Below are 23,005 nucleotides of genomic sequence, written 5' to 3' on the forward strand. Positions count from 1 at the left end.
CAGGAGGATCATAAGTTCTAAGCCATCCTGGTCTTTATAACAAGAGCTTGTCTCTCCAAGCATGTTAATTATTTCTTCATGAAACCTATTGCTAAGTTATGTGTTAGAACCGGTCCAGGTCACTATGATTAAAAACAGAAAGCACAGAGAACTGCAAAAAGCCCTAACCGGAAACGGAATATAACGTAATATTTAGTCAAGACAACTCTGTGTAATGCATTTTAAGTAAAATATCATTACCACAGAAGTTTGAGTTTGGTTTAGAAATGCATAGAAAGAAAACTTTTAAGTTTTGGTCCAAATTAGCTAGCCACTTAATTGGCTTTTATGGTTTTCACCGTCAAAGTGAATTCTCCTAAAGTCCTGCGTATGATACTTTAGGGACGGTGAACTGTGGGCGCTGATGTCAACTATATGAGGAGCTGTGAGAAAACACTTTAAAAACAATTTAAATAACAACATTCTAGCGATTGACTCCCCTTGGGTCCCACTATAATGAAACATGGATTCTAAAGAAAAGAAAAATCACACTACAAGCTTCTGTGCTGTCTGATTTAAATGGACATCTAGTAGTTTGGTAAGGAGACAGGGTGTGAATGCAATCCCTCAGTTTGTTTGCTTGCTTGTTTCTCTCTCTCTCTCTCTCTCTCTCTCTCTCTCTCTCTCTCTCCCTCCCTCCCTCCCTCTTTCTTTCTTCCTTCCTTTCTTCCTTCCTTCCTTTCTTTCTTCCTTCCTTCCTTTCTTTCTTTCTTTCTTTCTTTCTTTCTTTCTTTCTTTCTTTCTTTCTTTCTTTCTTTCTTTTCCTTTGAAATGAATATACCTGGTTCCTAAGAATCGTGGGCATGGTAGATATGAGAGTAGGCCATCTGAGTATTAACTGTGATGGAGTTGACTTTCTTGCCTGGTCTTTTGTGGGTAGGTGGCAGGGTTGCAGACTTAATGAGGAATCAGAAGATTCACACTTAAGCACTTCCTGTCATCAATATCAGAGCCACTACACTAGACCTAGAAGCTGACAATGTCACCTCACCTTGCAAAAATAATTAGAATCTTAAACACTTCCGTGTGTCCCAGCCCATTGAATCCATGTGACAATCTAGTCGGGTGGGTGGGGAGGCCCAGTAGGTGTGTTTTGAATTTCCATATGGACCCCCTAACTTACTTAAGTTCCTTTGAGAACCAAGGTCTCACCCTACTGCTCCTTACTGGCCAATACCACTCCTCTCAAAGTGAAGCAGGAGCTTTGGGCTTTGGGTTCCGGAGCAGGAGCGTGCTACCGGAAAACATGCTGCCTTCTGCTACAGCACCAAGGGCTATTTTTAGATGTTTTCCTTTGGCTAATTGTCTCTCCCTCCTTGGGGAATTTCAACGGGTAGAATCCCAGATGAGCCAATTTTCTTACTAATTCCCGCAGAGATAGAAAAGTGGAAGGCCATGGCTCTGCTGGTTGCCTTGGGGGCCTCATAACTTTCTTCGTGATGACAAAGGAGTGGGTTCAGCAAGTTCTTCAAGGACGTTGAAACTCACAGATCCTCTGCTGGACTCACTGATCAATGAGGCTAAGGCAGGACTTGGTGGGAGACTGGGGATTATCTTCTTGGGGTCTTGGAACCACCCTGATTTCTGAAAGAAGCAGAAAGCATGGAGCCAGCAGTGACAGCGGGCTCAAGACTCTCTTCCACATGCTCCAACTTTCTTCTACCACCTTTGGAAGGAAAAGGGAAGTTCTAAAGAACTTGAACCTCCATTTCAACTTTTGGGAAACACAGGGAGAGCGGTGGAGGTAAGCCTAAAGGAGGCGAAGAGAGATGGAGTGATGACAGCCATTTAGTCTTAATTTCTCCCTGGAAAAACAAGTCAAGGAGTGTTCCATGCCCTGGAGACAACGAATGGAAAGTGTTCAAGTTGGTTTCTGACTCAGTGTCAGGGTCAAACTTCTAACAATGCGTTACTTGGGGAGCCACTGAATTTCTTACCACCTACATTGTGCAGGTACTGGTTGGTATGCATACTGGCATTCATTAGGATATGAAAATGATCCAAAACCCTAGAGAAGGAAGATAACGTGAAGGCACTTATAGTGAGTGCATTCTTAAGTCACAGCAAGGGGTACATGAAGCTCTCTGTAACCCTTGAAATGCCAAGAAGCTAATGGGTTGAAGATCACACAGCAAAGAACTTGAATTCAGCCTGTCTCCAGCATCTGTGCTTTCAAAGATGTTTGTCCTTGAAGGTTCCTCTCTGCACAGGGATTTCACTTAAAGGAGCTCCCTGTCCCATGCACACCGCTATTTTAATTCTGACATTCATAAGCTCTGGGAAGTGAGGGTTGGAACTCAATGTATCCTTCTAGAGAAACATGAGCCCTTTAACACCAAGCAGACCTCCCCAGGACAACTGAACAGTCTGACAGGCAGAGGTACCAGAATACTCTCATCAAGTAAAGTGCGGGTGTGCTATCTGATGCTGCTTCACTTGCCTCTTGCTTTCCAATTCTGTTCTAGTCAGGTCCTTCCCACTGCCCTCATGCTAAACATATCCAAGAGTCTGGAAAGCCAGGGAGAGAACTATCAGAAGCTGTCAACCTCCCCCCACCCCACACCCCCATTTCACACTCTTCCTGGTCCAGATTTATGGAGAGGCACCCGAGATGGCAAAAGACTTACCCAAGGTCACAGCCCTAGCCAAGAAATCCAGGAGTCCGGGCTCCCACAGCAGAACCTAATGACCTCTTAGGTACACTTTCTCATCGCCTGCACGCGAAGCTCTCTCACCACGCTAAGCCGGCTTCCCTGTCCCCCGCCCTTCAGTCCCCCGACTCGCTTCTGACGCTTGGCGGCCTCCCGGGTCCAGCCCTTCCTGCGGGCGCTCCCTTCCGCCGGATTCCCACGCCGCGTGCCACGCCCCCAGCCACCAGCAGCAGGGACCCCGAGGCAGCTGAGACCTGGGTAGCGGGACCCGAAGGAGGCGCGACCCGCGGTGACGTCCTCCGCGCCACGGCGCCCGCGTTCCCTCCCGCAGTGGGGCCGCCCTCCTGAAAGTCCCAAAGTGTCGCGCGGAGCCGGCTGAGGCGTGGCCGAGCCCGGGGCCCCCGGGAGGGCCGCCCCCGGCGGAGCCCCAGCCCGGCGAACGAATTTCACGTCTCCGGGACGTGCCATGGGCTGGGGACCCCAGCGCCCCTCACAGGCCATCGCCGGGTCTCAGGAGTAGCCGAGGTGGGCGGGGAGCCGGCCGACCCCGCGCGAGTCTCTCCATGAAGATTCTTGCGCTTTCTCTGAAGAAAGGAGTGCATATGCTGCAGTGCCTCTGTGGAAGGAGCCTGAGGTCCAGCGACAGCCCAAGCGGTGAGCCGACGTCCCCTCCCCGGCCGCCCACCGCGGGAGCCCTGCGCCCAGAGGGCCCGAGGCTTCCGAGCGCGCGCGTGTGTGCGCGAGTGCGCGTGTGTGTGAGTGTGTGTAGCCCTGAAGTCACCCGCGCTGTCGTCCCGCACCCGAGCTGGAGCCTGCGGGTCCGGGACGCGGGGAGCGGGAGGGACCGGCTCCCACACTTCCTCGCGCCTCGCTGCTCCTTGTGACTTGCTAGGGCGGCCTGGGACTCACGGTTGTCCGGGGTCTCCTCGGAGAAGTTGCTGGTGCAATCGGCTGCAGAGGGGGACTTTAAACAGGTGGCTGGCAGACAGGTATCTTATTTTTCTTGCTTTGTCTGAAAGTGGACTTTTGCCAGTGAGGAGATGGGCTACCCTTCCTCTGGAGATGGGGCGATCTCTGCCCTTGGTGCTGAAGCAGGAGGCTCCCAAGTAACCTGGGACTTAGCCAATCTGCTCCCTTCAGGAAAGGAAAGAAAACCAGATCATTTGAGTTAATCTGTGCCATTGAGAAAAATCATTAAAATACTTAATGGCTTAAAATAAAAGCAAACTAAAACCAAAGAAGGCATTTTGTTCTGCACAAGCCTTGCAAGATGATGTGGTGTTTCGTGGAGCTCTCTTCTGTTGTTTGATTCCTTTAAAGGACGAAAGTTCCCTTTAAATCAATCATCTATTAATTTTGCAAGGGCTAATTCAGTTTCTGTGCACTTTGGTTTCTTTCTCAAAAGCGGAGGTGGGGTGTGAGGAGACAGGAAAGGCACCATATTATGTCTAAATGAGCGTCTCTGTAAAGAATATATTTTCCATCTATAAGCCCCAAATAACTAACAAATTCAACAACATTACACAACATTATAATAGCTTTTGTGTTTGAAACTTTGTGTGCTATTTCTGGTGATCTGATTCATTTGGTAATGGCACTTATTTTCACTCTGTTCTAGGACTAAGAAAATTATATTTGGAAACACATATATATTCTTTCATTCATCCTTTCTCAAAGTTGGATTTTCTAATTACTCATTAGTCAAAAAAAATAATAAGCCTGGAACCCAGTTTTTAAAAGAACTAGAAATTTTAATTATGTGAAGTGGGTGGAACATGGCTGTGAAATGAAATTGGCAATGTGGTCTCATGTTTTACTTCTAGGTGATTCAAAAGATTAGCTAGACTGTCATTTTGCTTTGTTACTGATTTTGTGTGTGTGTGTGTGTGTGTGTGTGTGTGTGTGTGTGTGAGTACTGAAAGATGTTCTTACATGCTCAGTTTTTAAAAAGCGTCATAGTAAAGCTTTCCATCTTAATGATTTGTGACCCAGGAAACCTCTAGAGATGCATGCAAGCATCCTTTCTGTTCACCTGCTTTATATGAAGTAGAATGTGAATAGATTGTCCCAAGGGAATTCTCTTCCTAGGTGTGAGATGTTAAGATATGTGTGGTGTGTAGTCAAACAAGGCACGTCCTCAGATAAAATGAGGTAAGATCCCCCCAGTTAACCCACAGAGGAGCTAGTTTCCCAAATAGTAACAGCTGAAAATAGGAGGAGTGATCTGGGTGATTGGGTAGCGTGGGCTGCTGCAAGCCTGGGACTTACGAGTCAAGAGATCCAGTTATGAGCCAGTTTCCATAAGTCACTACACTTTAAAAAAACTCTTGGCTTTTGCGTGAGAGAAGAAGAAAAAAAAAGGGTGGAAACGCTGTTAGCTCTTGCCTGGTTCCTCTATTTGTGACCTCACTGCTTCGAATGTGTGATTCTGTAAGAACTGTGGTGTCTTATTTATATCTGTATTTTTACTTAGTGGGGGGGGTGAATATTTTATTTTGGGGGACTAGCACTCTAGAGGAATTTTTGTAAAAGGTCACAGGACCCAATGGGAAAGATGAGACCTTTTCTCCAGTCATTCAGAAATGTAATATGTAGCTGTTTGCCAGAAGAGTGTTTCTAGAATTGCAGGGTCTTTGTTTAAATTATGACTCTTTATAGCTTACAATTGTGTGCACCTAGCATAGCCTGGCTTTATAGCTTGTACACAAATCTAAGTTATTGTGATCGCACACATCGTAGTTAGAATGAAATGATTTAATAAAAGATGAAGATTTCACTGAACTCTAGTATACCAGCTACACTCAAAAGACTTTTTAACCTCATGAGCAACATGCTTGGAATGTTCAGATGTTGTCAGTGTGTTTCATTTTAAATTAATATCATTACTGTGACTTCTGTTATTAACATAAACTCTCACAGCAACCCTGCAGGTAATATTGATATGCCCAATGTTCTCATGCAAGTTGGCATAAGGAAATAAGAAGTTTTTTTCATGAAGTGCATGTATAAAAACAAGGCCATGAAAGCACCATAAGGTTTAAAATCTTGCCTGGAAGGAATTTACTAATGTTTGAAACAATGTCAGTAAGTATTTACAGTTCTGCCCTAGCAATTTCTTCATTGCAGTTGTACTGAGTACAGACCTGGGGGGGGGGCATGGAATGTGAGTTACTACAATAGATTAAGAGATTCCACTAACAAGCTTAAGCCTTGAAATTGTGTTTCACTTTTTGTTTACATTTTGTCAACTAAATGGCCCCCGGATTTAAATTAGCCATTGGACTTGAGCTTTTTAGTGTCATTCATATGTTATTACTGCTATTGCTTCTTCTGCATTACTAAATATTAATACCATGTCTGGTTTAGTGTGATTCTTCCTCTGTGTAAGTCCTATGTGTTCGGAAGGATGGAGAAGGCAGGAACACTTGGAAGGCAGTCTCCACACATGGTGAAGTCAGTTGCTTACTGCGGAGCTCCCAGCTTTTTTGATAGAGGATTTTTTTCTCTTTCGTTAAAATGAAGTGATTTTTAAGCATATGGAGCTAACCTATTAAAAGGCAGAATAGAAACTGAGGATGCTAAACACTCCTGCTCAGAGAATATGGCATTTCTATTAAACCTATGAAGTAAAAAAAAAAAAAAACTATTAGTTTAAAGAGAGAAAGTGAAGCCAAAGAGGTGGGACTTTCACAAAGAAATGGGCACTGAGAGTGGGGACCAAAACAATGGTTTACAGGCCTGCTCCCATGCCCTCTGAAGAAGAGTAGGGAAAGGCAGTGGTGGCCCACTAATAAGCTCAGGGCTACCACCTTCTCAGTGCAGCAGGGATCGTTCTGATTTTTTCTAGAGGAGCAAATCTTGTCCTAATACACAGGCTCCTGAGAGGGCAGATCCTTTGAGAGATGGACCTCACAGGAGGAGTAAGTGTGTGAGCGGGTATGGATGCATGTGCTTGCTTGCTTCGGCTGTCACCAAGTTATTCGAGAAAATCCACACCGTAGTGATGGTTGGGACTCTTCCATTGTATGCAGTACGGGATGGGCTTTTTGGCAGCATGAAGGGTAATCAGATATCTCGAGTTGGAGCCAGAAGTCACATCTACTTTCCTTGACATGGAAGTCAAATACTTTGGACAAAAAAGATAACTCATTGATCAAGCTTTATGAAAACATACTTAAAACAGTGCCTCTGTTTTCAAATAGAGCCCAAACATCCCAATGAAACCTGCCCACACACAGACCAGTTGTCTCAGATGCCATGCATCAAGTTTGTGTGCTTAGGCTCAGATTTTTCTACAGGGAAATGAAAACGATTCAAGAAGAGATATTTGTTTACTATAGATGGTTATTGTTCATGAAGCTTATCTCCTGGAAAGGTATCTTCATTCTAAACATCTTATAGTTGTTTTGTGTATGCATTTTTATGATGAATGTTCATGTGTGCATGTGAATGTAGTCATTCTTCTGCCATGGCATGAATTTGAAGGCCAGAAGATAACCTCCTGGCCACCCTTGCTTTCTTTCCACCTTGCTTTAGATCGGGTCTTTTTGTTGTTTTTTCCATGGTGTATAGTAGGCTAGCTAGCCCATGGACTTCCAGGGATTCTCCTGTCTCAACCTCCTATCCTTCCATAGGAGCACTAGGATCACAGATACTCACACTATAGCCAGCCTTTCCATGGGTTCTAGAGAGTCACATTTAGATTCTCATGTTTGTGCAGCAAATGCTTTTACCCGCCGAGCCTTCTTTCCATGTTCAACATTAGGGCACTACTGAGAATTGTAGCCCTCTGTGTCTGTGTTGCCCTTTAAGCACTATACTTTTTCTTCAAAGGTTCATGTGACAGATGTCCACCATGAAGGCAAAGGAAATAAAATATTTTGTACTTGATGATATCTTGAATTCAATTCAGTATTTTAAAAATCCAAATATTTCAGTAAATCCAATGGGTAGACAGTATAGCTTAGTGGTAGAGTGCTTGCCTTGCTGTATCCCATCCTGGATTCTATGTCTAGCAAACATGCATCCGTCCGCATGACCGCACATGTATGCACGCGCGCGCGCGCATACACACACACACACACACACACACACACACACACACACACACGTGCACAACTATGTAAAAGATCCTATCAAAATAAAAAAAAACAAAAAGAATGACAAAATCTCCCTTTGAGGACATATTTTTGGTTGTTTATGGTTTCCTGTGGCTTTTATTTTTCAGTGTTTAAATTTTACATTAGATTTTCAAAATCAATGACAAAAAAAAACCTCAAGAATATGTTACTTATTATTGGCTAACTTGTTTTAGATAACCTACTGTCTACTACGTATCCATGCAGGGTCATTGGGAGTCTTCCGTAGTCTTCCAAAGTAGTTGTAGATTCCTAAGAAAATTGAGAGGAAGTACAGAGGTGCTTTGCAAACCCCAGCCCTCACAAGAGCCTGCTCTCCTCTGCTCTCTTCTGCTCTCTTCTGCTCTCTTCTGCTCTCTTCTGCTCTCTTCTGCTCTCAGTGACTTGCCCAAGAAGCACATCTGTGGCAATGCATGAAGTCACACTGGCATTGTGTGTTTTCTGCCGGTATTATACATTCCACAGAGTTGGAGAATGATATATGCCTTCCATTCCAGCACCACTTAGAATGTTGTCACTGCTCCCCAAATCTCCTATTCATCTCCCCTAACTTTTAAAGGGCATTGGTTTTTAAAATCTGTTTTCATAGTTTCGCCTTTTTAGAATATCATAATGCTGTGATAATGTAGTGTGTAGTATTTTTAAAGTGGCTTCCTTCATTTAATAAACATTTTAGTTTTTTCCACTTTTATTTCATGCCTCGCCAGCTTATCTCTTCCTTAACTCTGAAGATGTTCCATTGTCTGCAGGTATAACAGTTCATTTATCCATTCACCTAGCAGATGAGGTATTTTGGTAACTTAAAGTTTGAGAAACCATGAATGAAGTTGTTATGAACATCAGCACACGTGCTTTTAGGTGGACATATAATTTCAACTCATTTGGGCAAACGCCAGTGGACACAGTTGTTAGATTGTGTAATAAAAAAATTTTGATTTCGTAAGGAAATGTCAAAGTGCCTTTAACAGTGGCTATGACATTTTGCATCTGACTAGCAGTGAATGGATACACGTGTGCTCCTTTTCCTTGCCCGCATTTGTTGTGAATTTGTTGGATTTTAGGCAGTGTCGTGGATGTGCAGTCATATTCCCCTGTTTTAATTCAAAAATCCTCTAATAGCGAATCTTATGGACAGTCTTGTCATATGCTGTGTGCCGTTTGCCGATTGGCTGGGTTGAGATGTCCTCGTGCCTTCTGATTTGTTAACGGGATTGTTTACTTTTTCACTGTAGAGTTGTCATCTGCGTCCTTCACTTGACTCTTTAGTGTCCCCTTCTGCAAATACCGTCAGCTTGTATAAGCTATTGTTGTTGTGATAGAACACCATTACTGAAAGCAGTTTACAGAAGAGTTTAATTGGGATTATGGTTCTTAACCTGTGGGTCGAGACCCTTTGCAGGGGGTGTCAATGACCCTTCCACAGAGGGCACATATCGGATATCCTACATATCAGATATTTATTTATATTATAGTTCATAACAGTAGCAAAATTATAGTTATGAGTTAGCAATGAGACTCATTTTATGGTGAGGGGTCAGCACAATATGAGGAACAAACTGTATTATTAAAGGCTTCAAGCATTAGGAAGGGTTGTTAGAACCACTGCTCTAGAGGAGTAAGGGTCCATGCTGGCAGGAAGGTATGACAACGAGTGACAGGCATGGGAGCAGGAGCAAGGGGGCAGAGAGCTCACAGCTCCAAATGCAATCGGGAGGCTTCAAACTCTCAGAGACCTTCCCCAGTGATAGCTGCAAGGCCACACCCCCAATCCACTCTAAACAGCACCGCCCATCGGGAACCAAATATTCACATGCTAGCTCCTATGGGGATATTTCCCGTTTAAACCACTTCAAGTAGCAGTATTCCATCCCCATGAAGCTAAGTATGGCTATTGGATTAATACTGGCAAATGAAATGTGGGCAGGTGACGCAATAGTACATGGGAGCTCTAATAGCCCAGAGCACAATGAGTTTCAAATTTTTTGTTGCTGCTGCTGCTAGTGGGTGGTGGTGGTGCTCAGTTACTCCATCAACTTGTGTCCCTAAGTAGCTGTAGTTGATAGAACCCACTACACGACCTATGCTTAACATTTAATAGAAATGAGAAGTTAAAATCTTCCTCATAAGAATCCTGTAGAGAGTATTTTGTTATCTGCCTTATTCTGATGTGAGATTCTGATTCCCCCCAATCATATCTGGGTAAGCAAGAAGTCACTGAGTTGCTTAAGGCACTGACAGTGTCATAGCACACGCCACCATTGCAGCTTTGTGGGCAAAGGGGAGTGTGAACAAACACCTTGTTTCCCTTGTAATTTTCTTCACTCAAAGTATGCTCGAAAGAAAATCAGAAAGGGAGTAAGGGACAAAGCAGTGATGCTTAAACATTTAGTGTAGTGTTAGGGGGCTTATATTTAGGGTTCTTTCCAGTTAAAAACACTCCAGTTTCTCTCTGATGCCTTCTGTAGTAGATATTCTAATCTCCAGCCAAGGGCCATGAGACTTCGAACTAACCAGAATGCATTTATCAACTTTGAAGGAGCTTACACTTGTAGGTTATTATGTTGAGAAGCACGTGGGGGAAAACAAACTCATGGTGCCCTGTCTTTTTATGACAGATGCATACCTTTCTGGTACCTTCCGATGCCTTCTGTAGTATTAAATGAACATAAGTGTTGACTTCCACTCATGGTATTTAAATAATTAGCACATTATGCCTCAGTATTCTGCTCTGTTATCTCCCAGTAAGTTAGAAGGTGTTCTCAGCGCAGAGATGCATTGTTCCTTTACCACCGTCTTAACTTTCCACTGATGTTACCCCAACACTTCGTGATGGTCTTTTAGTGCTTATGAGTTCATTGTAAGCTTTGAGGGATTAAGTTGCTATTTCTTTTATTTACCCAGAAATGTGAAATTCTGATTCCCCCCAATCATATCTGGGTAAGCAAGAAGTCACTGAGTTGCTTAAGGCACTGACAGTGTCATAGCACACGTCACCATTGCAGCTTTGTGGGCAAAGGGGAGTGTGAACAAACACCTTGTTTCCCCTGTAATTTTCTCCACTCAAAGTATGCTGGAAAGAAAATCAGAAAGGGAGTCAGTCAGGGTCAATTCTTGTCTGCCCAGTGGATCTGCAGCATGTCTGCCCAGCTCTGGATTAAGTACAGTAAAAGAGGAGAAGTGAGGCAGACTACTTGTATCTTGACAGTTATCTCTCTCCAAAGGACACCCACCTCCCCTTTCCTGCCATTCTCTTTCGAGGAATAGAAAGTTACACCTGTTCTGCCTTCAGAGATTTCTGTTTCGATGATATTTCAATTCTGCAAACCATCTTGGGGATACAGCATAGGAGAAGTTCATAGCGATCCAGCAGAAAGAGCTATACACGAGAATAAAGGGCAGGGTATCAGGAAGGGTGAGATAGATGCCCGAGTGAAGGCTCACTTGTTTAACCAAGCTTTACTGATAAGGATCACATCAAGGGAGGGCTAATCCTTTTGGCTCAAGATTCACGTTAATCTCCCTGAGTTTGTAAGGCACATAGGAAGTTTTAAAAAAGTGCTGGGGTATGCTAAATGACAGCTGTAATTCAAGGGGAGATGGGAACCTTTTCAATACTCCTTAGGAATAGTATTTTTGAATAAGAAATACTTTAAGGAGTATTACATTTATAAAAGTCATTGACCTATCCCTCAGTTCAAGTCTACTTAGCATTGATTGTGGTTAGGCATTTTCCCTAACTGTCTGTATTGTATTGCTCCTCTGCCCATATATCAACATGCCTATTTATTCACAACCAGGTAGACTTTATCAGCTTCTTACAGATGTGTGCATTTTAACCTGTGGTAGCCAAAGTGTAAGGAACATCTGGGGGAGCATGCGCAGACGTGCACCCTTGACTTCCATGGGATGTGGCACGCAGCGTTGTACTCATTTTGCTTTGTCCGACTCAGGCTGTATCTGTACCAGGTTATTCTCATCGCGCCATGTTGTGAATGCCATATCAGAGCACCTTTTCTAATGCCATTAAAAAGCTGGACATTTCAGTCTACTCTGAGGGCAGTCAGAGATGTCGTGAACCCGCCGAGACAATCTCTCTTGCCGAAATGATTTTTCTTGTTTATACATACGCTCGTCCCATCCCACTCCCTCCACTCATTACTGTTTATAGAAACGATAGCATTGCAGTTGCTGTCCCTGATTGCCCACGTTGTTGCTTCAATGAAACCAGCTGGTTGGTATGCAACTGCATAGTCTTTAAATAAAACTTAGCGGTGCAAAAAACGAGTCTCCTTTTTGCGGGGAGCGGGGTTGGTGCTAGCTGCATCCTTTTCTAAAGCACTAATTATCTGCTTAACTTGGAGAAGCTTGAGAACTGAAGCTCTCTATTAGCTCGGTAGCTGACCTTGACCGTAGGACCTAGGCTGTGAAGAGCACAGTCACAGACATGAAACCATTCTGAAAGTCTTAGTGGCTCTCTCAGTAGCTAGCACTCCGTACACAGCACATTGACTAAAAGACAATGAGGGTGCTGACTGTTCCAGCTGTGCACGGGCCGAGGTCAGAGGGTTAATTGGAACCAGGAACTTGGGGCAGTAAATGTCTGTGCTAAGCGGACATCACACCTACATTTACAAGCAGCATGGAAGTCATGAAGTGATGGTAAGTAGAGGAAAATTTTAGTGTTGCATTTTCTGAATCTCCTACAGCAACAGTAACCGCTTCTCATGGCTGGTTAATGTGCGAGTCCCAGACCTTTGATCCTAACTAGGGCATCAGGTCTTCTTCAGGTACAGTTTTATTTATCTATGTACGTTTCTTTGTTTCATCATCTTGAAAAAAATTTGAATTTTGAGACAGTACCTAACTCGGTAGCCCAGGATAGCTTGAGATTCACCGTTTAAGATTTGAGGCTAGCCTTGGTCCATGGCAACCTTCCTGCCTCAGCCTCCCGGTTACCGAGATTACAGATATGATCAATCGTTCCTATCTCAAAACCTCGAAACTTTTAAGAAAAAACTTTACCTGGATAAGCGTCTGTGTGTACGCATGTGTGTGTGTGTGTGTGTATGTGTGTGTGTGTGTGTGTGTGTGTGTGTGTGTGTGTGATTAATTCAATATTGCTAATGACAGTTACCATTGGAGAGTGACGGGACAGCACAAAGAATTGCTTTACAATGTGTTTCCTTTAAAATAACTACCTAGTTGCGTATTCTTTGTATTATAGCATTTTTGTTCATAGCAGAAAACATTGACCAGGTAAAGAGTCCATGGGCTAACACCTCATAAAATAAAATCAAGACCCCTATACAATCTTTTCCAACCTCTGTGTGTGACTCTTTACAAAAATTAGTGTAGAAAAGTTATGACCGTTATGGCATTCATGTTTTTCTTATGAAGTTCAACAATTGTACCAAATGTGGTAATTAATAATGCACAGTGGTTATTTGAAATTGTGATTAGAGAAAGTGGTTTGTAACAGTCCTTGGAAGTCATAGCCAAGGAGGCTTTCTAGTGTCCTTGTGATTTTTTTTGTATTTCTAGTCTTTTCCTAAAGATATGCATAGAGATTTATCAGGATATTAATCAGATTATAACAAGATGAAAATTGTATCGTTTGTACTTTTGAAAGTATGCATGTACTAAAAATATGAGCATGTATTAAAAGTGCTAATGAATGAGTATTTTTGAAAGATTGTCTCAAACACAACTTTAAATTAGTGAGTAGGGTAACATTGCTATTATATTATCACAGTGGTTATCGTGTAGTCATCTAATACCCACTTTCTATACCTTTAGATTTTATCGTGGTAAATATTTCTGCATATAAATATTTATGTGCCATGAATTGAGGTAAGAATCTGAGTAATAATTTCCTTCTCCCCTGTTTAATTCTGACTTTAAAACAACTGAAGACACAGGTGTGGAGCAGGTGCTACTAGGTGTCTCCATATCATCTTGGATAACCAGTAGGAGGTTGGAGAACCATTCAGCATAAACGTAGGAGCTTTTCCCATGGGGAATTCTTCATATGCCATAAACTCACTGTAGCACGCGTGTGCCCACAGGAGAGATCCGGCCTCGTGTCTGTTGCGTCTCAGTAGCGGGTAAGAGAGATTCTGAACTGAACATATACCTCCAAAAGCATGCGTAGTTCCCCACTCAGCTGTCCAGGAAGTGTGCAGTCCCTGGACAGGAATATCCTCACAGAGAGGGCATCCCCAGCAGGCCCAATCGCACTCCATTGCTCCATTCCTCATCATATGGATTTTCTTCTGCCTTGCAGAAGAGTGAGGTGGACAGAAGACCATTGTTTCTCCTCACATACTTCAGAAAAGACCCTTGCTTTTCTTTTCTTTTTGCATTTTTTATTTTTATTTATTTTTTTAAAGTGAGTATTTCTTTTTTTTTTTTTTGGCTCTTTTTTTCGGAGCTGGGGACCGAACCCAGGGCCTTGCGCTTCCTAGGTAAGCGCTCTACCACTGAGCTAAATCCCCAGCCCCAAAGTGAGTATTTCTTATTTACATTTCAAGTGTCATTCCCTTTCCCGGTTTACGGGCCAACATCCCCCTAATCCCTCCCCCTCCCCTTCTTTACGGGTGTTCCCCTCCCCATCCTCCTTCCATTGCCGCCCTCCCCCCAACAATCACGTTCAGTCTTAGCAGGACCCAGGGCTTCCCCTTACACTGATGATCTTACTAGGATATTCATTGCTACCTATGAGGTCAGAGTCCAGGGTCAGTCCATGTATAGTCTTTAGGTAGAGGCTTAGTCCCTGGAAGCTCTGGTTGCTTGGCATTGTTGTACTTTTGGGGTCTCGAGTCCCTTTAAGCTCTTCCAGTTCTTTCTCTGATTCCTTCAACGGGGGTCCTATTCTCAATTCAGTGGTTTGCTGCTGGCATTTGCCTCTGTATTTGCTGTATTCTGGCTGTGTCTCTCAGGAGAGATCTACATCCAGCTCCTGTCTGCCTGCACTTCTTTGCTTCATCCATCTTGTCTAATTGGGTGGCTGTATATGTATGGGCCACTTGTAGGGCAGGCTCTGAATGGGTGTTCCTTCTGTGTCTGTTTTAATCTTTGCCTCTCCCTTCCCTGCCAAGGGTATTCTTGTTCCTCATTTAAAGAAGGAGTGAAGCATTCACAGTTTGATCATCCGTCTTGAGTTTCGTTTGTTCTAGGGATCTAGGGTAATTCAATCATTTGGGCTAATAGCCACTTATCAATGAGTGCATACCATGTGTGTTCCTCTGATTGGGTTACCTCACTCAGGATGATATTTTCCAGTTCCAACCATTTGCCTACAAATTTCATAAAGTCATTGTTTTTGATAGCTGAGTAATATTCCATTGTGTAGATGTACCACATTTTCTGTTTCCATTCCTCTGTTGAAGGGCATCTGGGACTCTTGCTTTTCAAACCAAGACATAAATGGAGACTATGGGAGGATGAATGTTAGCTTTTACAGTGTGTAACTTTCTAATACTTGATCTTCGGTGTGTGGGGGGGGGGGGTTGGCACAGCTTTCAGGGTCTATACACTTGCCAGTCACTTGATATTTTTCCTTATAGCTTTCCTACCAGTCATATATATATATATATATATATATATATATATATATATATATGGAGAAATATGCCCTTTATATTTTCCTGTGAAGAAGTGAATTAAATTCTATGTCAACCCCAATTTCTTGTCCTTTTTACAATGTATGTGGAAACATAGTTTTCATTTTGTTATTTGAATTTTAAAAATGAAGCACCCCTCTGTTGTTGGACTGCTCTGTGGTATACATGCAATTTATGACTCAACACTCTATTATCTCCTAGATAAGCTTTATTGTGTTACTTTGGGAGAAATGTTCTTGTAGCCATCTTTTCTTTGGTTGCTGAGAAAGTGGAGCTCTCAGTCTTGCTCATGATGGAGGCTATGAGGTGGCACCAGGTTGAGCTAACTTTCTAGTCTAGTACTTGAAAACAATAAGAAAGACATTGTTATCTGTTCTTGATTTAGGTTCAAGTTACTCCACAGAGGTAAGCTTTTCTTATAATGTTTGAAAGGCCTGAATGTCATAACTTCTTTTAAATCATGTAGTTATCATAGTTACTTAAGTCTTTAAATTTTTAATTTCAATTCTAAATTGTATTTCAAAGACCTCAAAAGAATAGACAACCAAGACAAATATAAAGATTTTCTATGAGCTCATCCAAACTACTTCTTTCTCATTTAATATTCTTTTGCTCCTTTGAAAAGCAATATTATACTATATACTAATCTGTATTTTTAATAGCTTTTAGTTTTCCTTTACTGAACCTAGATTTTTTTCTTATGAAATATTCTGATTGTAGTTTCCCTTCCCACAACTTCTAGATCCTTGCCACATCCCTGCATCACAGAGTCAACTCACTTCAAGTCTCTCAGAAAACAAACAGGCTTCTAAATACAAATAATAAAATAAATCAAGAGAAGACAAAGACCAAAGTAAAATAGGACAAAAAGAGAAACAAATAAGTAGAAAAAAGTCAAAAGAAAAGCACAAGAAACATACAGATGGAGAAGCACACGTTGCCCACACTGAAATCCTATAAAAACACAAAACAAGAAGTTATAATAAATACACAAATGAACTGTAAGGTAAATATGTGTTAATACATAAAAATTATGTATTATGTATAATATTATATATCATTATATCAATGTATAATATAGAATATATAATATAATATAAATTAAAGCTAAATGTATACATCAATGTATAAATTAAATATACATATATAATAAAATAAATATAAATATATAATATATATATAAAATAACACATAAAATCATGGTATGTAGAATTATATAAATATATAAATTCATATATACATTCATATAATTTATGTTATATTAAATATTTAAATAAATCATGTAAATAATTATAAAATATAAATTAATATGTATAAATAATATATTTAAAATAATAGATAAATAAATGCATACTATGACTACATTATAAAGCAAAGAATCTCCAAAGATTCCACAGAGTTCTTTTTGCGTTGGTCATCTACTGTTGGTCGTGAAGCTTGCCCTTAAGACTGGTCTATATCCACTGAGACTGAGTTGGGGAGAACTAATTTTTCTCTCATGAGTGGTTATCAGTTGGTGATGATAGCTTTTGGGTTAGGGATAGGGACTTATGTCTACTTCTCTCAACAGTTGGGCCCCACTGGAGAGGCCTGTGCACACCCAGTGCATGCTGCCTCAGTCTCTGTAGATTTGTATATACATTCGTCCTGCTGTGTGTAGAAGGCTTTGTTTTCTTGATGGTGTTCATCCCAATGGACTCTTACACTTTCTGTCTCTTCTTCCATAGATTTTCCTGTGCCCTGAAGAGAGAAATGAGGTAGAAACATCTCACTTAGGACTTAGTATTTCAAGACCTCTATCCCTGCTAGTTGTAGTCTAGTTGTGGGTCTCTACTGTTGTTTGCATCTTCTGCAAGAGAAAGCTCATCTGGTGATGGCTGAGCACGACACTGATAGGAGAATGGGTATAGCAGAATGCCATTAGGAGTAATTTATTGTTTTGTTCCTGTGGCAGAACAGTAGTATTTAGTTTTACACTAGATCCATGGCCTAACTAATCTCAGGTTCTTGGCCACTGAACAGGGTTGGGGGTGGGTTCCATCTCTTGGAGTGGTCTTTAAATCCAATCGGACAGTGGTTGGTTACTCCCATGAGCTTTGTGCCTCTATTATACTAGTGCATCTTTCTGGGAGATCATTGTTGTAGATCAAAGGGTTTGTAGCTGGCTTGGTGTTTAACTTTTTCTTGGGGAAGAGTGCAGAGCACCTTCTAGGAAGATGAACAAGAATCCGTAGGCAGGAAGGTTCTAGTTAGACACCAGCTCAACTTTCCTATGCTAAGTGAGTTGTATAGACGTGGCCTTCTGTAGCTTTTTAACATATAGCATATGACCGGTGTGCTTCATATTGAAGTGCTTTTCAAATACTATGTTGAATAGGTGCACAGTGTTTGTTTAGGTAGCAAAGTCAGTGTAACAAATCTTACTCTCTTGCTCTCTGTCTCCTGTCTGTCTCTCTTTGTGTGCCTGTGAGTCTGCATCATACGTTATCTATCTGTCCATTTGTCTATCTTTATCATCTACCTATCAATCATAGATCTATCTGTTTATTATAGGGCTATCTCTGTCTATCATCTATTGACCCACCTTCCATCTCCTTTACAGTGCAGCTCCCCATATCTTCGCTGCACTCCATATGGTCTCTGTAATTTACTAGGAGCACAAAAATACCTGTCAATTAAAGAAATTACTGTGTTTAGTAAGAAAAAAATCATTGAAGGTACAACTTGGGGCATTGATGCCTCACTTATTGGTAACAGGCTATGGCATGCACCCAATAACTAAGGATGAACAGCTTTCTAGAGATGGTCTTGGAAGAGGGGAGAAGGGAGTTTGCAGATAGCTAGCTCTTCCTCTGACCTGGACCAACTCTCAGGTTACCTTATCTTTTCCTGCTAGGTAATTGGGATTGGGCAGCACATTGCCCCTGTCCTTTAGCTTCTGTTCTTTGCCAGGGATCACCTCTCATTGTAGAATGGAGTAGTTTATATTATTTTTCTTATTTCTCCTAGTGTAAAAGGGCCATAGAGCAAATTTTTGTTTTTAGAACATATTGTAAACCAAGACAGTTGCTTTAAGAAAGCCTGAGGTTGCTGTTCTCTTTCTGTACCCTAAGCTCCATACACACTGTGGTTATGAATGGAGAGAGACTAGACAGAACGGAGAAGATCATGTAGAATCCAAAAGAACAGAGGAAAGCAGAAGACGGGTTTGAGGAGTGATAGGTAAAAGATAATTAGTATTTCAGATGCAGCTTCTCAGGAGAACCAGTTTCTCCACAGATTGGGATACTGTTAGCTATCGAGTCTTTCTTGTGTTTAACTGTCAATGTGGACTGCAATTTCAAGAAGCATTTGGAGGCATCAAAGAAGAAGACCTATGCTTAAGAAGGGGTTGGAATAAGGACAGCATTTTGTGAGTAGTGTAAATGGCAGGAAGTGGGAGAGTGGGAGCTGTCCTGCTCATGTGTGTTACCTATTAAGAAGAAGCAGATGGAGAATGAAAGAAACTCAGTCATGGAGAAGGAGTCAAGGGAAAGAGTAAGTTAGATGGATCGCCACCACATTTAGGAGTTGAGTTGAGCCATTGGGTTGCAGATTGCTATGATTTCAATGTGCAATATTGAACCAAGTGGTTCTCCAAGCACACATTGGAAGACAGTGGATGACTAATTCTATGAACTTCAAGAAAAGGCTTTGGTCCAGCTCTCACAGGCTATGTGTCTGAGGGGAGCTGCTTGTCATTTATGAGCCTCTGGATGGAATCGGGCTTACAAAATTTTTCCTGCTACTATTTTTTTTTACTGTGTACCCTTTCCAGTGTCATAAGATACCAGTTGGCTGCTATAAGTATCTGACTTATTTTGGATTATTTTTTCTCCTGACTGTAGTAAAGAACTGTAACACTATTTGATTATGTTTATAATCTTGATCTGTATGTTGAACTTTGCCAGATTAAGATTGACCTTTGTTCTTATAAAAATTTATTGCTGCTTACGTTGAGCCAATTTAATTTGCCACAATTCCTGTTTATCTCCATTAGACCTTCACCACAATAGTCACGAAATAAAGAAAGATCCCAAATTTGACTTTATTATTAGAGATAGATGTAAACCGGTATTAAGACCAGGTGTGGTAGCTCTTGCCTATAATTCTGGCATGCAGAGACTAAGGCGGATGAATTGCTATGAAACTAAAATCATCTTGGGCTATATTGTAAATTCCAGGCTCCTTGGGCCAGATGAATAAATTCCAGACTCCAGTGGTTCAGTGTCAACAACAGCCAGAACAACAGCAGTAGAAGAAAATAAAATTTAAAAAATGGAGAATAAGTCATCTTAACAGATACTTTGAGTGACTTTAAGTGACTTTTGTGTAATGGAGTTTGGGGAATTAGTCTTATAGCCCTAACATTAGTGCCCCTTGATGCTTGACATCTTCTTAATACTCCACAATGTGCAATATTGAACTCTTCTGAAACACACAGAACAAACTTTCCCCAGTGTTTGTGACATTCCCCACCAGCTCTATCCCGCTCAACAACTGAGCTCCAGGAACTTTATTGTTATTTTTTTCAATGTCAAGAAAAGCCAGAAAGTATTGTTGAAGTACTTTGTAAAAGTAATTCCCGAGGAAGGCTTTTGGCAAGCTCAGAACAGAAGTGTGCGTGCAGGTCTTTTGGCACCGTAGGAAGTTTGCCCGGCAGAGGCGAGCTTTCTAGCCACTGGTCTTTAATACTGTCCTATCCCTGCACAGTATTATTTGTTCCTTTCAGCAGTTAGGCAGAATTCCACCTCCTAAGGAAAATTATCCTTACTATGGTTCCACGGGTCATTGTTTTCCTTGTTGAAGATGCCTGTGACTAGAACATCATGTCATCAGAATCAAACTCACTCCCATGACACGACTAGGAAAAGCAACCATAGTAATTACAGCACATTCCTGAATATTCACAGTTTCATTTTAAGTACTAGATACTAGAAGTACACCGTGTAGCATAGCACCTCCTCCCTTCTTTCTCTCTGAGGAGACTGAAGAGAAGCCGTGTGGGCCATGGTCTTCTTAGTATGATTTTCCAAGCCTCTAGGACAAACAATGTCTTCTAAGACTAAGAAGCAAGGATTTTTTTTCAAACAGAATGTGGTGTTCGTGGAAATTGTTACATTTTCACAAACTTGATTGACCTCAGAATACAATCAATTCCAAGTATTAAACTAAATATCTGATGTCTTGGGGGCATCAGCTACAAGTTGGTAGTAGCAGAAACTCTAAGAACAAAGAGTAAGAAAATGACTCCTGTGTAGTTAGGGAGCTTCCAAAAGTGAGAGCCTCTCAGAACAGAATAATGCTCACCACAAGGTAGCTATTCCTGAGGGCGTGCAATTCGCAGCCCACCACAGCATGTTTATCAAGTTAGAAGAAGCTTAGCATAGGTTATTATGTTGGAAAAAAACCCAAAGTCACGTTAGTATAGTACTGCACTCATTAGTATTCTAACAGTCATATTAACACCTACATCATACTACATACATACGACATAGTGGACCTGCATTAACCCCCATTTAAAAGGATTTATATTTTGAAAAATTAGAAAATACGTTTAGTACAGCTGATTCTCACTCAACAGCAAACCAGTCCTAGTCAGCCTTGGTTTTATTCTAGAAGAGAGGCTGCTAAGCGCACAGCAGGTGTGACTTCTCCGCAATACTTTGGCTGTTTTATTGTCATCTTTCATAGCTACTCTGGCTGCTGTGAGTGTTTGTGTGTGCCCAGTTAATGGAGTGGATTGACTAATTTGCTTTTCTCACTAGCCAGAATATTCTAGTCGTTAACATCGGGCCAAGTAGCTTGGGTGGGGCCATCGCTGTGAGTTTGCCTTCTGAATGCGGTCCTTGTGGATTCCAGAACTGCAAGAAGGAATGGCATGAATGGAACTAGGAAATGCAGATGGGATAGGGGACAGAATAGTTTTAGACTTAAAACGTGGCCACTGAATAATATAATGAACTCTTGCAAACAGAATTAACAAATTGATAACTTTATGCCATAAATTCCTTTTTTTTTGATAATGAAGTCTAACATTACCGATAGAATTAAAATCATCAGAACCTCTCCCTGGCTTCTGTTCCCACACCCCTTACACAGTACTCCTGTGATGAGTTTGTGTCCCTCCTGTATTTGTAGACTTGACACATAGAGGTTTGGCTTTTTCTAGGAAGGCTATGAATCGGTTGATTTAGTACACCAACTCTACCACAGGAGCAGCTAAGAAGGTTCTGCGTCCATTTCCCTCTCGCTTCGGCTATGTAGTTCACCCTCCTTCCCCTCTCAGGAGCTGTAGAAAATTTCACTTTGTTATTCCACCTTTTATATTAGGAAGGGCTCCTTCTTTGTCGAGGCAATTGAGACTGAAGCAAGAACCACAGGTTTAGAAGGAAAAAAAGAAAGGAAAAGGGTAGCTGAGAATGTACAGTGACTTCAGATCTGAGTTTAGGCCATGTAGGTCTCCTCATCAGAAACTTTCTTATTGAAAATAGTCAGCCTTTTCAAAATAGGTTGAGAACTAAGCTAGCTTTTGTCTCGATTGTTCTACTGACCTCATGCAGCCAATGACTAGTAGTTCCAGTGAAATTTCCTGTGGATGCACACATAGCACAAGCCAACGGAGAAAACATCTGGACCGTAACTTTGTAACAGTGAAGCACCAGATATCATGTTGCAGAATCATAATATTTGAGTGTTACAGCAACGGTGGGAACAGGCTCCATCTTTTATTGGGGAGATGAAGAGACAGAGGCAGGGCAATCTTGAAAGGCTGTGCAAAGCCTAGCATTTGTGTACAGTACCTAATTTTTGAATGTAGACTTTTAACCATCAGTAAAGCCATGTCTGGAGACTAATAGCCAGACTGAAACGTGGTGTTTTGATTTACTCAATGTAGTAACTTCATAAGTTTCTTAGCTGTGCTGGAATCCTGATCCTCACTTATAAAGTGATTACATTCATCCTTCCTTTCCTCTACTGTTGGGAGAGTTGGCCTTGGTAGAGGGAGTAACTGCCCACAAATGGCTTCTTTGGTATACAGAGGTTTTTAAGAGAATCTGGTTGCCTACAAAGTAGAATATCTCACCTTTCTACCTTATTGTGAAGCTGCTTGGAGAGAATGCTCTTCCATCAAACAATAGAACATTTCCCTTGTATGATACAGAGAGGAATAATGTGATGAATATTAAGGAGGTTTGTTGATTCAAGCTCACATTAAATTTTTGCGTTGACAACAAGCAGCTACAGGGTATGTGGAAATGAACTCTACTATCCAGACCAATTCATGGCATTCAGTGCTTCTAATTCTTTTAGGTGAACTAAACACATGAATGAATATCAACAACCACCACCAACAACAATGGAACAAAAAGAACTCATGTGTCCTAACAATTTAGCAGACACCTACATTATGGGTTTCTTACTATGTATTAGAATTTGAGCACATAAGGATGAACTGATGCCTGTTTCATGGACTTTGTAATATGGCAATGTGCAAACCAAACCAACCAACCAA

At 41.6% G+C, this 23,005-nt stretch overlaps 1 protein-coding gene across 2 annotated transcripts in view; it reads left to right on the top strand.

Moving 5' to 3' along the window:
• Fgf12 (fibroblast growth factor 12) overlaps positions 1 to 23,005 on the top strand; it is a 567,597-nt gene that overhangs the window by 188,173 nt on the left and 356,419 nt on the right. Inside the window, exon 1 of one of the 2 annotated variants that reach the window (XM_017597854.3) lies at positions 3,216 to 3,344. The exons of the other annotated variant lie outside the window; for it this stretch is intronic. Coding sequence (XP_017453343.1) covers positions 3,254 to 3,344 — 91 coding nt within the window. The 5' untranslated portion in view covers positions 3,216 to 3,253. Of the gene's footprint in view, positions 1 to 3,215; positions 3,345 to 23,005 lie in introns of those variants that run through there. 2 annotated transcript variants of the gene reach the window in all.

Source organism: Rattus norvegicus, chromosome 11 (genome assembly GCF_036323735.1).
Source record: "Rattus norvegicus strain BN/NHsdMcwi chromosome 11, GRCr8, whole genome shotgun sequence".
NCBI lineage: Eukaryota > Metazoa > Chordata > Mammalia > Rodentia > Muridae > Rattus > Rattus norvegicus.